This window comes from Saccopteryx leptura, chromosome 1 (genome assembly GCF_036850995.1).
Source record: "Saccopteryx leptura isolate mSacLep1 chromosome 1, mSacLep1_pri_phased_curated, whole genome shotgun sequence".
Classification (NCBI taxonomy): domain Eukaryota; kingdom Metazoa; phylum Chordata; class Mammalia; order Chiroptera; family Emballonuridae; genus Saccopteryx; species Saccopteryx leptura.
In genome coordinates, this window is record NC_089503.1 from 387,739,277 (window position 1) to 387,752,486 (window position 13,210).

Below are 13,210 nucleotides of genomic sequence, written 5' to 3' on the forward strand. Positions count from 1 at the left end.
CGGAAGAAACGGTCCAATCAGGCGAGAGAGACCATATCCGGAGGACCCGGATGTGGCTGAGCTTGAGTCCTTTGAACCCCCAAACCCCGCCAATTGTAGAGCAGTCACTATGGCGACTAGGCAGAGGTGAAGGGGCGGGACCAGAGGAAGCTCAACCCTCACAAGGTTGGGCCACTTCTTCCCGCCGCCTGCTGCGCACGCGCATTTTACCTCATTACCAGTTTCCGTCGAGTTCTAGCCAATCGCTTGCTTTGGAGCCGTTGCCCAATAGGAGTCCAGACAGGCTCTGAAAGGGGAAATGAAGGAAAGACGAGGGCTCAGACGGGTGAGGTCTATGCAGTCCCGAGCCAATTGCTTCTGGCCTTTGGATATGACTGGCAGCTACTCAGACCAATAAAGCCTCCTTTGGCCCGGCCAGTCCCTTTGCATTGCGTGCTGACTGCGACTCTGTAAGCCAATCGTCATTGTGCAAGGGCAGGACCGCGCAAATCTCTTGCCTCCTTTCTCCTCTGGACCAATCCTTTCCTTTGAATCTGTGTGATTGGCAGGCAGGCAGACCAATCGTGATTTAAAAACCTTGAAGCCCCCCCCCACTCTACGATCGTGTGCAGGAGGCGGTTCCTTGTTTGTTGGGGCTGGTGTCTGTGTGTGTGTCGGGGTTAAGGGGTACGTGGGTGGGTGGGGGGCCGAAGCCGAACCGGCCATGGCAGCAGCGGAGGAGGAGGACGGAGCCCCCGAAGGGCCAAACTGCGAGCGGGGCGGGGCGGGCGCGACCTTCGAATGCAATATCTGTCTGGAGACGGCTCGGGAAGCTGTGATCAGTATGTGTGGCCACCTGTACTGGTGAGACTCGGGACGGGGGGCGCCAGGAGTGGGGCTCACCTCCATACGAGGCAGGCTGGGGGCGAGGGCACCATCCTCGGAGGGCATCGCCCTATAGGTGAGCCCCGAGGAGGGGACAGCGGTCTTTTCGGGTCTGTGTATCGGGGGTGGGGTGAGGGGTCCTGTCTGCACAGACGAGATCTGTGGACAGGAGAGGCATGGAAAGTAGAAGCTGAGGCGTAAGGTGTGTTAGGAGAAAGGAAGGGGGCAGGGTGGGCACCGCACACATCTGTCCAGGTGAGACCCGAGCCACTTGACCCTCTTTACTGAGGGTCAAGACTCAAAGAAGAGCCTGACCTGTGGTGGCGCAGTGGATAAAGCGTCGACCTGGAAATGCTGAGGTGGCTGGTTCGAAACCCTGGGCTTGCCTGGTCAAGGCACATATGGGAGTTGATGCTTCCAGCTCCTCCCCACCTTCTCTCTCTGTCTCTCTCCTCTTTCTCCCTCTCTCTCTCTCTCTCCTCTCTAAAAATGAATAAATTAAAAAAAAAAAAAAAAGACTCAAAGAAGAGAGGGGAGGCGTTAGTCCTAAGTGGGGGATCCCATTCAGGCGAAGTACGGCAGGGGGTGGCATGCTCTGGGGACCAGGGCACTTGGAGGGAGGGACAGTCTTGAGAGGTTCAAGGATTGTGGCAATTGGGGCTTTCTTGGGCCTGGAAGGGGAGGGAAAGGAATAGTGGGGGAGGGTTGGGGAGTGATAGGGGCAAGGATGGGGCTGGGGCTGAGAGGGGCGGGCTGGAAAGGCGTGGTTCAGGAGAACTGGCAGGTCAGAAGGAGAAGAGAGGGTGTGTGAGTGTGTTGGGGGAGAGGACAGGGTCGAGCATGTTGATGGATGAAGCTGGAGGTGTGGAAGATCAGAAAGGCAGGACGGCCAGGTTGGCTGGCATGGTCGAGGTGGTGGGAAATATGGAAAGAGAGAGTTGGTGATACCCGAGAGTTGGTGATACCCGGGAACTGGGGGTGAGATGGGGCACCGAGGTCGGGTCTGTACCCCACTTTCCTCTAGCTGGTTTGACCGTTTTTCTTTCCCCCCATCCAGTTGGCCCTGCCTTCATCAGGTGCGTACTCAGAGGAGATGAAGAGGGAAATGGGGGAGGTCTGAGGAGCTGAAAGTCCCTGCTGTGTACTGGAAACCACTTCGTTTTATCCCCCCCCCCCCCCCCCCCCCAGTGGCTGGAGACACGGCCGGAGCGGCAGGAGTGCCCAGTGTGTAAAGCTGGGATCAGCAGAGAAAAGGTTGTGCCCCTTTACGGGCGAGGGAGCCAGAAACCCCAGGATCCCAGGTGAGGGGGGGGTGTGTGCCCAGGGAAGGTGGGAGACTTCCTCCCCGCGAGTGGGGTTATGGTGCCCAGGGAAGGTGGGAGACTTCCTCCCCGCGAGTGGGGTTATGGTGCCCAGGGAAGGTGGGAGACTTCCTCCCCGGGACTGGGGTTATGGACATGGAGAGGACATTTCCCGTTGAGGTCCCTCTCCTGCTCCTCAGATTGAAAACGCCACCCCGGCCCCAGGGCCAGCGGCCGGCTCCGGAGAGCAGAGGGGTGAGTCTTGTCCGATCGTGTTCCTTTCTTGCTAAAAGACTTGCCCAGCCCTGCTCTGACCTTCTCTCTCTACGCCCGCAGGGATTCCAGCCGTTTGGCGATACTGGGGGTTTTCACTTCTCCTTCGGTGTTGGTGCTTTTCCCTTTGGGTTTTTCACCACTGTCTTCAATGCCCATGAGCCGTTCCGCCGGGGTGCAGGTAAGAGCCTTCCCTCAGCCGCCACCAGGAGCCTCCCGCCCCCGCATCCCCTCAGGCACCCCAGCCCCGGGCCCTGGGGGGGATGCTTCTGCCACAGCTTTCCTCTCTCCTGCAGGTGTGGACCTGGGACAGGGCCACCCAGCCTCCAGCTGGCAGGACTCCCTCTTCCTGTTTCTTGCCATCTTCTTCTTTTTCTGGCTCCTCAGTATTTGAGCTGTATCTCCTTTCTGCCCACTTCCAGCCAGAGGAGAATCAGTATTGGGGGTCCCCGCTGACCCTCCCTTACTCCTGGACCCTTTCCTCAGCTCCTCCATTCCTATTGGCTAAGGCCAACGCTAGCCATTCTCCAGAAGGGTGTAGGGAGGAGTGATGTCATGCATAGGAGGGAGGAGCCTGCTCCAGCGGGGAGCAGCTGCCTTCCAGCTCCCAAGAGGGGACAGGCTGGAGAGCGGGTCTGCTGCTTCTCCCTCCTCCTCCCGCCTCCTCCTTGGCTTTCCCCCACGTTTCTTGATTTGATGTTGAAAGGTGGTGGGCAAGGCTCTCTCTGTCTGACTCTCCCCTACTTTGCCTTCGTTGATTTAATTTAATTCTTCCCTCCCCAGTGTCTAACATGGGTTGTGACTCTAAATGCTCCCTTCTCCCCTCACTACCTCCTTTATTATAAATTCAATAAACAAGGTGAGCCGTACCAACGGGAGCTCTGCCTCTGCCTAGCTGTCCCCCACCCCCCGGCCCTCCCAGACGGGAACGTGCCCCCAGGTAGAGGAGATGTCTGGCTGGTGTGGGGAAGCCTGCGGGCCAGGCCCTCTCTGTCAAGGCTCCCGGTGCAGTGAGTGAGGGCATCACACACACTCACACACATACACACACTCACACACATACACACACTCACACACACATTCACAGACATACTCACAAACCCACAAACACTCACACGTAGACACTCACAAACATACACTCAGACACACAAACACAAGAGCAAGGGGGGCAGGGTAGGTCAGGTGATTTACTCGTCACTGCTCGTGGGAGGCTCTGGCTGGGGAAGCAAGTGGGGTGCGGTGGGTGCAGGTTATATGATACAAGGGAGGACTGGTCTGGGAACAACCCGGTATGGGGACTTGAAAGGGGGGCTGGGGGAGGGGGTGGCCGTGGACCCCTCAAGGCCCCCCGGCTCCGCTCTCGGCCGCCTCTGGCTCCTCCGGCTGGTTCAGCTCTGCCCGCTCCTCCTCCTCCTCCTGGTTTTCTGGGGCCTTCCTGGGGAGGAAGACGGGGGCATGGGTCCTGGCACCTTCCCCCGCATGCCAGGGCCGAGTCAGGCGCCTGGCTCTCTCCACTCACCTCTCTTCTCGGCGTCGCCGCCGCCTCCGCCACACGATGACCCCGATGAGCAGGGCCGCTGCGCCCAGGCCTCCCAGGATCCCCAGGGCCAGGGCCAGAGCTCCCAGCCCTGGGCCCCCCACAGAGCCTGTAGGGAAAGGGGGGGGGACTGAGGGCGTCACCCCCACTCACCACTCCTGTCCACCATCCCCCAGGCATGTTGGGGGTGTCAGCCGCTCTGACCTCGTGCGACCCCTCACCTGCAGCGGGCCCCTCCTCTCCTGCTGTGGGAGACAGAGTCAGAGCAGGTCAGAGAGGGCGGCGGGCTCACAGAGGGCTCCGTGGTGGCCGCCCCAGTGGCTTCTGCCCTTAGTTCAGGGTGCAGAGGGGCAGGCCGGGCTGCTCCCCGAGTCGGGTTTGGGTGGGTGGCCGAGCCTGGGTGTGGGGGCGCTGTGGGTGGAGGGGGTGGCTCCCAAGGGCCGGCACAGGGTCCCTGGGGTCAGGGAGAGGCCCCTCACCGATGATGCTGACGCTGACCGCGCGGCTCTCCTGAGACCCGTGACTGGGGTGGGTGGCCACACAGCTGTAGGTTCCTTCGTCCTGGGGCCCTACCTCCGGGAGCAGCAGCACGGGGCTGGGGGGCAGGGGCAGGGGGGTGCCCTGGGTGGGGCGGGGGACGGGAGGCTGTCACAGCCCCTGTCTGTACATCCCCCGCTCCTGTCTGTCCCCACGCCCTCACACTCTCCTCCCCAGTCCTTCTGTCTGTCCCCACGCCCTCACACTCTCCTCCCCAGTCCTCCTGTCTGTCCCCACGCCCTCACACTCTCCTCCCCAGTCCTTCTGTCTGTCCCCACGCCCTCACACTCTCCTCCCCAGTCCTCCTGTCTGTCCCCACGCCCTCACACTCTCCTCCCAGTCCTCCTGTCTGTCCCCACGCCCTCACACTCTCCTCCCCAGTCCTCCTGTCTGTCCCCACGCCCTCACACTCTCCTCCCCAGTCCTCCTGTCTGTCCCCACGCCCTCACACTCTCCTCCCCAGTCCTCCTGTCTGTCCCCACGCCCTCACACTCTCCTCCCCAGTCCTCCTGTCTGTCCCCACGCCCTCACACTCTCCTCCCCAGTCCTCCTGTCTGTCCCCACGCCCTCACACTCTCCTCCCCAGTCCTCCTGTCTGTCCCCACGCCCTCACACTCTCCTCCCCAGTCCTCCTGTCTGTCCCCACGCCCTCACACTCTCCTCCCCAGTCCTCCTGTCTGTCCCCACGCCCTCACACTCTCCTCCCCAGTCCTTCTGTCTGTCCCCACGCCCTCACACTCTCCTCCCCAGTCCTTCTGTCTGTCCCCACGCCCTCACACTCTCCTCCCAGTCCCCACACCGCCTTTCTCTCCACAAGCTCCCTGCCCTCCTGTAACTGCCGAGGATTCGTCTACCCCCAGCCCCTCTCCGGGCACTCACATCCTTGATCCAGTGGATCTGGGGAGGGTGCTGGGTGGGGGCTTCACAGGTCAGGGTGACAGTTCCACCAGGAGCTACCGCTCCGCCCTCTGGGTCCACCACCAGCCGGACCTCCTCCAGAGGCCCGGGGGCTGGGAATGGGCAGGGGGCTGACAGTTAGACCCCTGCGTGCAGACCCAGTGGCCCTGCTGTCAGAAGGTACGCTCCCCTGAGGTTGGAGCCCTCCTCACCTGTGTGGTCGCCCCAGACCCGGAGCCTGACAGGGGCCGTGTGCAGGGCGCGGCGTCGGGGAACGCCAGGGTGGAAGCTACAGGAGAAGGTCGGGTGGGGCGCCCCTCCCCGGGTCAGGGCTGAGGTCACCGTCAGCTCTGACTGCAGTGTGAAAAGTCCCGTCTCCGGGTGCCTCCGGGTCTCCTCCTTCACAGACACCCCTGCGATGGAGGAAGAAGGCAGGATATCCCAGGGGGGGTGTGGCGGGGGAGGGAGGGTGGGGGGAGATGGGGGGTGGGGGTTGGATCACAAAGAGGGCAGTGAGGCCTGACCAGGTGGTGGTGCAGTGGATAGAGCGTCGGACTGGGATGCAGAAGGACCCAGGTTCGACACCCCGAGGTCGCTAGCTTGAGCACAGGCTCATCTGGTTTGAGCAAAGCTCACCAGCTCAGACCCCAGGTTGCTGGCTCGAGCAAGGGGTTACTCAGTCTGCTGAAGGCCCGTGGCCAAGGCACATATGAGCAATCAATGAACAATTAAGGTGTTGCAACGAAAAACTAATGATTGATGCTTCTCATCTCTCCGTTCCTGTCTGTCCCTATCTATCCCTCTCTCTGACTCTCTCTCTCTGTCCTTGTAATAAAAGGGGGGGTCAGTGAGGATGGGGACTTGGGACTCACCTTTGCCATCAGGTATCAGGGGTTTCCCATCTAAGTGCCAGCTAAGAGTCCCTGCAGGGTAGCCCCCCTCAGACACACACGTCCCCACCTGGGGAAAGAGAGCGCTCGTCATCTTGCTACACACAAGTACCCAGCAGCTACAGGCCCCTTCTCAGGACCACTTCCTCATCCCCGTTCCACCCACTACCTTGCTGGGGATGCCAGCCTGCAGTTCAGAAGCAGGATCCACAATTTTGGGCTTCTTAGGAGACTCTGAAGGAGGGAAAATTTTTCCCATCAGGGGCTGGGGCTTTGCAGACTCTCACACCCCCAGTGTGGGAACGGGGCAGCCCGTCAGAGACCTACACCCCAGGGCCAAGGGGTCAAGGGCTGGGGGGCGGAAGGCTTCTCCTTCAGTGCGCGGTGAGCCTCGCGGCGGCCCGGAACCTTACGGTACACTCGGACTTGGTAGTTGGATTTGGTCTCCTTCCCTTTCCGGGTCATCGCCCTGCACTGGAAGGTCCCCTCGTCCTCGATCCCCATGGCCGGCAGGAGCAGCGAGCCGTTGGGGAGCACTTGAGCCACGCTGTCCCAGTGGCCTCCCTGGGGAGACAGGACCTTCCACGCTTCTGTGCGGCCTGTGTGCTGGGGACAGAGAAGAGGGGCCTGAACAGAGCGCGCCCTTTGGGGAAGGATTCCTGCAGCAGGGAGCTGGGGAGGCTGCCACGGGGGCCCCACTCACCAGTTTCCATTCCAGCTGCTGGGGCGGCTTTCTGGGGGCACCCCGACAGTTCAGCACCAGCGGCTTCCCGATCCGGGCTGTGACATTCTGACTGCCTACCACGGTCCCTGGGAGACAGTGCCAAGGTGGAGGGCCGGAAGGGAGAAGGTCTGCCAGATCTCGCACAGGGCCCTCGGGGGGCTGGGAGAGCGGCCCCGTTTCCAGAACAGTCTGGGGAGAGGGCGGAGAGCCTTCCACAGGTCAGGGGGAGAGGCTCACCCCACAGGCCGAGGACCAGCACCCAGGCTCCAGCGGTGGCCCCCGCCGCCATCCTGCCTCCTGTCCGGGCGTCTGGCTCCGTCTGCCTCGCACAGCTGTGGCCACTGCCCTAGGTGGGGCTGTGCCCTCTCCCCTGCCCCCATCTCCCTGTCCTGTCCTGGCACAGGGAATGCTAGGAATTCGTGACTCCGGGACAAGAGTCCTTCAGATACTAGAAGAAACAAGGATCGCCCCAGCCCTGGGCACAGCCACCTCCATGGGGGTGGGGAGTCCACCTCCCGTGGTCTCGCATGCTCTTAGGACCCCCAGCCCGTCCCATCAGTCTGCCAAGGGCTCCCTGGTGGACCACTGGAGCCCCATCTGAAGAGGCAAGGTTGCCAGGCAACGGGGTTCAGGCCAGCCTGTTTCCCGTGGATGGGAGCCGAGGCTGAGACGTGGGTCCTGGGTGGAGCTGGGGGACCAGCCTTCCAGAACTTCATGAGAAAACTTTTTTTCCTTGAGGTTTCTCATATTTTTGAAAATAATTCTCAACTAAACCCAGGGGTAAAAGAAATTTATTTAAAACTGCTTCTCCCCCCCCCCCCCTTAAACTACAAGTTTACAAGCGAGGAGAGAACTGCCCGTGCCTCCCTCCCCCCCAGCCCGTCGCCATCCCCACCTGCCCTCAGTCCTGCCCATCCCGGTCCCGGTCCCGGTCCGGTCCGTGAGGGAAGGGCTTCCCCATGGTGACAGTCTTGTGAAATCCCGAAGCTGTCGGCTGGGTCAGGGCCGAGGATGGTGAAGCGGTGACTCTACTGTCCCCCACACTTGGCCTTTTTTGCAACCTCCCTCCTCTCCCCACCCTCATGGTTTTGAACAGACTGAGGAAAAAAAAGATACCTCATTTCTGGGGAAATGGAGGGAAATACATACACAAGCCCCCCCAACCCATACTTAGTTTGCAATGACCCCCTCCCCGTTCTTGCCTTCCAATCTGTAAATACTAGTTTTTAAAAAAAAATGATGTCGAGATGTTTCGGGGGAAGGTGGCCATTTCCTCCAGATGACTGCGTCTGGCCCTGCCTGAGGGCTGTGGGGAGAGGGGAGAGGGGGGCGCCAGCCCAGAGCCTCCACCTGCCTCCACCCTACCTGCAGCAGGAAGCTGCCCACAGCCACGGGGCACACCTGGGGTGACGAGCCCAGAACACCTAAGATACTCAGAGGGCAGGCTCCGTGCCCTTGCTCAGTGTACTTCCTGCCGGCCAGGACTGGAGCCAGGTGGGCCCCGCCATGTCTGTGTGTTCCCCTTTCTCTTATCAGGACCCCTGTGGCTATCACCCCTAATATGGGAAAGCAAGAAATGATGGGGGGAAAAAAAAAAGAGAAACCAACATATTTATAAAAACGTCTACTTCCCCAAACTAAATTAAAAATTAAGAACCAACAATAACAACACAGTAACAACAACAAAAAACACCCCAAGAAAAACAAAAACCCCGCCCCCAAGGGATCCCCGGGTTTCTTTTTCTTTCCTAAAAAAATAATAATTAAAAAAAATAATAAACTTCTACCCCAAAGCCCAGCCAACAATTCCCTAAAGTAGCAGAAACTCCCTCCGAGGTAGATATCTGAGTCAGACACTCTTGTCCACCGAGCGATTCTATTGGTTTCAGATGAGCTGCATGAGGTAATAAAGCGTCTGGAGGGGCGGGCGTGGCAGGCCCCGGGCCGTGGCCCAGGTCCTCGGTCCAGAAGTGGTGTCCCCATTTTTGGCATCTCTGGTAGGTAGGGCAAGGCTGGCGTCTCCACAAGTCCCAGAGCAGATAAGGGGGTGAGGTAGGGGAAGGAGAGTGGGTGGGGGAAACCAGAGAGAGAGAGAGAGAGAGGGAGAGAGGGAGAGAGAGAAGGAATAGTGTGTGTGTGTGTGCACAGGAGAGAGGAAGGGATCTGAAAAACAGGACTCTGGGTGTGTGTCTGTGTAAAAGCAGGAGAGAAAAAGACTGAAACAAAGTAGAAAGGGGGAGACAGACCCCATCCTGCCCTCGGAAGACCCCGTTCTCCTTGCCATGGAGTCAGCACCCCCAGCGCTGAGTCTGGCGGGGGGCGGGGACGGCCCCCTTTGCCCTTCTCTGTCTTGTGCTTCTCCTGTGTCTGGGGTTTGTCCTCTGGATGCCTTCGTCCTCTTCGAGAGTCACCTCGTGAGCCCCCTCAACCCCTGTGGCCCTGGAGGGCGAGATCAGTTGGAAGTGTCCGAATGAACGCTCCCTGGTCCCTCTGTTGGGGATGTCACTGAGGATGGGGTCACAGCCTCCTGCCAGCCGCCATTTGCCTGGGAGAAAAAAGAGACAGTTGGAGGACCACACTGCCAGAGAAAAGGCCCTCCTGTCCTGAAGAGAGGGGAGCCTCAGGGGTCCTCACCCTCATCTCCCGCGGGCTGTACATCTGGCCTGCCCCGAGGTTATCCCCGTAGCCTCCTGGCCCCATCGAGTGTCGGAGTGATTCCACCTGTGGGCAGCAAAGGCGGGTATGCCATGTGAGAAGCCTCGAGAGAAGTCTTAGATCCTGAGGGGAGGTACGCGGGGTTTGGGGAAACCCTACTCAAGGAGAGGTGGGCCCTCTGACCTGGGAGGCAGAGTAGGAATCTCCGTTGAGCCCAGGCATCCCCAGAAACATGTCTCCGGATCCTGAGAGATTGAAAGAGCCGCCAGAGCCTTGCGGGAGCAGAAGGAGAGTCAGAGAAGGGGCCTCACACCAGCCTGCCTCGGCCGATGGGAGGCACCTCGGCTCCGGTTCCAAAGGGCCCCCCGAGCTAGCTCCACAGGGGCCTCTGTCCCCTGACACCGACACCCCCACCCTGTCTCAGCTTGGCCTCTCACTCCCCCAGAGCCCCCACTCTATGATCCTGTCTAGAGAGGAAGTGGGAACAAAAGCAGGAAGTGTGCAAAGCAGCCAGCCAGGGCGGCAGCGGGCTGCACCTGCGGAGGAAGGGGGCGTCGGGGAGCTGGTGCGGCTGTGGCCCCCTTGGGTGACCGACACGGCGGTCTTGACCGCGTAGATGTTGGCCTCCTCCTGGAACTTGCCAATGTTTTTCTTATATCGAATCCGCTTGTTGCCAAACCAGTTGGAGACCTGTGGGGGGGAGGAGGGGGCCGAAAGGAGGGTCAGTTGAAAACCTTTCCCTCTGTCTGACCCTTGGTCACCAGGCTCGGAGGGGGCGAGCTCTTTGCCAGAAAACTCTTCCCGGGCACCTGAGAGACGGTGATTCCGCACTTCTTGGCGAGCTCTTCCTTGGCCTCCTCACTAGGGTAGGGGTTACTCAGGTGGGAGTAGAAGTACTCATTGAGGACCTCAGTGGCCTGTTTACTGAAGTTTCGGCGTTTCCGTCTACAGAGGAGGGGGGAGGGTGGTGAGGAGGACGCTGCTGCCCCAGCTGGGCCCGCACGTGGCATAAACTCCCGTGGGCGCCATGGTTGTGGAGCTGGGTGTTCTGCAACATGGCGGCGCAGGGGCTTGGAGAAGGGGAGGGAACCCCGTGCTGGGGCCCCACCTGGCGTCCAGGAAGCGGGAGCGCAGGATCATGACGGCCTCGCAGGTGCTCTGCTTGAGCTGCATCTGGATGGCGCTGAATTTGCGGTGGATGATGCTGACCATGCGCTCCATCTCCTTGGGGGCCACGGGCCGCGTGCGGCTCTGCTCCCGCAGCAGGTTCATGACGTGGGTCGTGAACTCGTTACAGGCCTGCGGCGGGGGTGGGGGGCTGTCAGTAGGAACCCTGTGGCCGTGGGGTTCCCTTCCCCCGCCCACTCGGGCCTCCGCCCCTCACCTGCTCATACTTCTCCAGCTCTGAGTGGTAGATGTGGCGGATCTGGGCCAGTTTGCTGCGGTAGTCCGAGTGCTCGATGGAGTTGTCGGGGGACACGCCGCCCCCGGAAGCCGCTGCGGCCGCAGCAGCCGCCGCCGAGCCCCCCCCTTTCTCGGGCCCGGCCACACCCTCCGCCAGCAGCATGTTGTCCAAGCGCATCAGCTGGGGGTCCACTGGCTCCTCCTCCTGGGAGCTTCGAATGCTGAGGCCTAGTGAGCAGGCGTGTGAACTTGGGGATCCGGGGACTCACATAGCCAGTTCTCAGCCCTCGGGGTGCCTCCGGGTGACCCAGGTTTCTTTGGTTCCATCCCGTTTCCCCTCCTGGCCACCTCCCTGACCCCCCACTTCCCTCGGGGCCCAAGTTGTCCAACTCTTGGCCTGAGTCTCTAGGGAACTGGGTTCCACCCCAGGTAAGGAAGCAGAAGGGGACCCACGTACCGGTTTTCTCCTTGATTTCACACAGGACGCTAAAGAGGGCAGGCTTCATGCGGTGGCAGTTTAGGGCGTGTTTCCTTGGAGGAACGGGACAGACAGAAAAGTTGAGCTGCAGAACCAGGAAGGGGGTCAGGGGGATGGGGGGCGGGGACTACGAAGGTGAGAAAGGAGGAAGGTAGAAAGTGGGGCTGGGGGTTCCTGGAAAAAGATCAGCTCCCAGGGCGTGAAGGAGTGGGGAGGTGGCAGGCCACAGGCCATGGGCCCTGGGCGGCTGGGGGCTGTCTAGAAGGGGGCAGAGCGGGGGTGGGTGGGGACGGCAGACCTGAGGGTGACTAGGTAGATTTCAGCAGAAAAGAGGTGGAGACTGGGGAGAAGAGTCTGAGTCAGGGGTGCCAGGGAGGGGTCAGGGGTGCCAGGCTCCAGCGGGGACATCAGTAGTAGTAGAGACGAGTGTGGAGGGTGGTTCTGGGACAGAGCAAGGGTGAAGGCTGGGTGAGAGAACCCTTGGAGGCTGGGCCATGATGGTCAGGGGTGGTAGGAACTCTGGGGAGGGGTGTGGTGGTCCCTTCCTCTGCAGAGGCGGAGTGGCTGGGTGGAGAGTTGGGGAGAAGCCAGCGTAGCCCTTTCTAAGTCCAGGGGCCAGAAGGGGGCTCCGGAGCCAGAAGGATGTTCCAGGGGAGTGTGGGAGGTCAGGGAGAGGTTAGGAAGGGCGGGAGGAGACTGCCTGGGGTGCCCTTCTTTAAGGTTTCAGGGCCTGGGGTGCAGGAAGGTCTGAGAGGGGTCACTTATCTCCGGGTTCCCGGGAGTAAGGAAAGAAGAGAGTTGTAGGACCCCTGAGAGGGCCTGGAGTTGGGGGGGGCTCCCAGAAGACTCAGGGCTTGTGAATGGGGTTTCTGCCAGGTCTGTGTGGGGTCCCGGGGTGGGGGCACTCACTTGGCCTGGGCCTCGTCCAGGCTCTGGTCGGTGATGGTCATTATCTGCTGCAGGATGTCCCCGATGTCCTGCTTCCCTCGGCCTCCCGGGACACCCCCGCCACCCCCACCGGGGTCTCCGCCACCGGGAGGCTCGCCAGGGCCCCCGGGCTCCCCACCCACCAACCCCAGGCCCCCCCGGCCCCCGCCTGGAGGGGGCGGCCCCAGCAGCCGCTCGTCCATAGTTGGGGGGGGCCCTGAGGCCCCCTCCCTGTTCCGCCCCTCCCCCCCGCCTGGTTACTTCCCCCCCAAACTCGCTGGGGCCGCTGCTCCGTCGGCCCCAACCCCCCCCTCCCCGTCTCTCCCCCGCTGCCGACTCTCCCGGGGGTTCACCCCGGCCCTGAAGGGAGACCTGGGGTACCGGCTGGGCCCCCCACAGGAGACCCCGGCCCCCGGCGGCGGAGAAAATGGAGCCGGAGAGAGAGAGAGAGAGAGAGAGAGGAGGCCCAGGCGGGGGTGTGTGTGAGAGCGAGGGAGGGAGGAGGGAGGAGGGAGGAGGGGGAAGGGGGAGCGCAGGGCGGAGGGGGAGGGGAGCGCGGAGGAAGAGGAGGGGAGACGGGCGGGGAAGCAGGGCGGAGCTGGGGGCGGGGAGAGGCGCGCAGACACAGAGGAACCGAGCCCGAGTGGAGGGAGGGGCGGAGAGGGGCGCGGGGCGGGGACTCGCCCGCCGGGGAGAATGTGGGAAGGCCCCGGGGCCGGGCTG

The 13,210-nt window shown here is 61.6% G+C and overlaps 3 protein-coding genes across 3 annotated transcripts; 1 reads left to right on the forward strand and 2 right to left on the reverse strand.

Moving 5' to 3' along the window:
* The first annotated feature begins 635 nt into the window (after positions 1 to 635).
* Positions 636 to 3,307, forward strand: RNF5 (ring finger protein 5). Its single transcript, XM_066361464.1, has 6 exons — positions 636 to 843; positions 1,922 to 1,940; positions 2,053 to 2,165; positions 2,366 to 2,420; positions 2,502 to 2,619; positions 2,735 to 3,307. The coding sequence occupies exons 1-6, from the start codon at positions 704 to 706 to the stop codon at positions 2,830 to 2,832; spliced, it is 543 nt and encodes a 180-aa protein (XP_066217561.1). The 5' UTR covers positions 636 to 703; the 3' UTR covers positions 2,833 to 3,307.
* A 300-nt stretch (positions 3,308 to 3,607) lies between these two features.
* AGER (advanced glycosylation end-product specific receptor) lies at positions 3,608 to 7,403 on the reverse strand. Its single transcript, XM_066359814.1, has 11 exons — positions 7,261 to 7,403; positions 7,003 to 7,109; positions 6,713 to 6,905; positions 6,469 to 6,533; positions 6,282 to 6,369; positions 5,622 to 5,822; positions 5,392 to 5,522; positions 4,455 to 4,596; positions 4,197 to 4,220; positions 3,958 to 4,084; positions 3,608 to 3,873 (listed from the first exon to the last, which is right to left on the reverse strand). Exons 1-11 carry the CDS (start codon positions 7,310 to 7,312, stop codon positions 3,777 to 3,779), a joined length of 1,227 nt encoding a protein of 408 aa, XP_066215911.1. The 5' UTR covers positions 7,313 to 7,403; the 3' UTR covers positions 3,608 to 3,776.
* A 526-nt stretch (positions 7,404 to 7,929) lies between these two features.
* PBX2 (PBX homeobox 2) lies at positions 7,930 to 12,690 on the reverse strand. The gene is made up of 9 exons (XM_066359812.1): positions 12,470 to 12,690; positions 11,540 to 11,613; positions 11,063 to 11,310; positions 10,787 to 10,977; positions 10,488 to 10,623; positions 10,215 to 10,368; positions 9,862 to 9,950; positions 9,658 to 9,744; positions 7,930 to 9,568 (listed from the first exon to the last, which is right to left on the reverse strand). The coding sequence occupies exons 1-9, from the start codon at positions 12,688 to 12,690 to the stop codon at positions 9,476 to 9,478; spliced, it is 1,293 nt and encodes a 430-aa protein (XP_066215909.1). The 3' UTR covers positions 7,930 to 9,475.
* Between the last annotated feature and the right edge of the window lie 520 nt (positions 12,691 to 13,210).

What these genes read in the sequence shown, in the direction of transcription:
- RNF5 (XM_066361464.1), top strand. Translation starts at nt 704, where the DNA reads ATGGCAGCAGCGGAGGAGGAGGACGGAGCCCCCGAAGGGCCAAACTGC. An exon ending in CAGAAACCCCAGGATCCCAG is followed by an intron (nt 2,166 to 2,365) that starts GTGAGGGGGGGG and finishes CCTGCTCCTCAG; the next exon opens with ATTGAAAACGCCACCCCGGC. An exon ending in CGGCTCCGGAGAGCAGAGGG is followed by an intron (nt 2,421 to 2,501) that starts GTGAGTCTTGTC and finishes CTACGCCCGCAG; the next exon opens with GGATTCCAGCCGTTTGGCGA.
- AGER (XM_066359814.1), bottom strand. Translation starts at nt 7,312, where the DNA reads ATGGCGGCGGGGGCCACCGCTGGAGCCTGGGTGCTGGTCCTCGGCCTG. An exon ending in GCTGGTCCTCGGCCTGTGGG is followed by an intron (nt 7,110 to 7,260) that starts GTGAGCCTCTCC and finishes ACTGTCTCCCAG; the next exon opens with GGACCGTGGTAGGCAGTCAG. An exon ending in GGTCAGCGTCAGCATCATCG is followed by an intron (nt 4,221 to 4,454) that starts GTGAGGGGCCTC and finishes TGTCTCCCACAG; the next exon opens with CAGGAGAGGAGGGGCCCGCT.
- PBX2 (XM_066359812.1), bottom strand. Translation starts at nt 12,690, where the DNA reads ATGGACGAGCGGCTGCTGGGGCCGCCCCCTCCAGGCGGGGGCCGGGGG. An exon ending in GCGGAATCACCGTCTCTCAG is followed by an intron (nt 10,369 to 10,487) that starts GTGCCCGGGAAG and finishes TCCCCCCCACAG; the next exon opens with GTCTCCAACTGGTTTGGCAA. An exon ending in ATTCCTACTCTGCCTCCCAG is followed by an intron (nt 9,745 to 9,861) that starts GTCAGAGGGCCC and finishes TGCTGCCCACAG; the next exon opens with GTGGAATCACTCCGACACTC.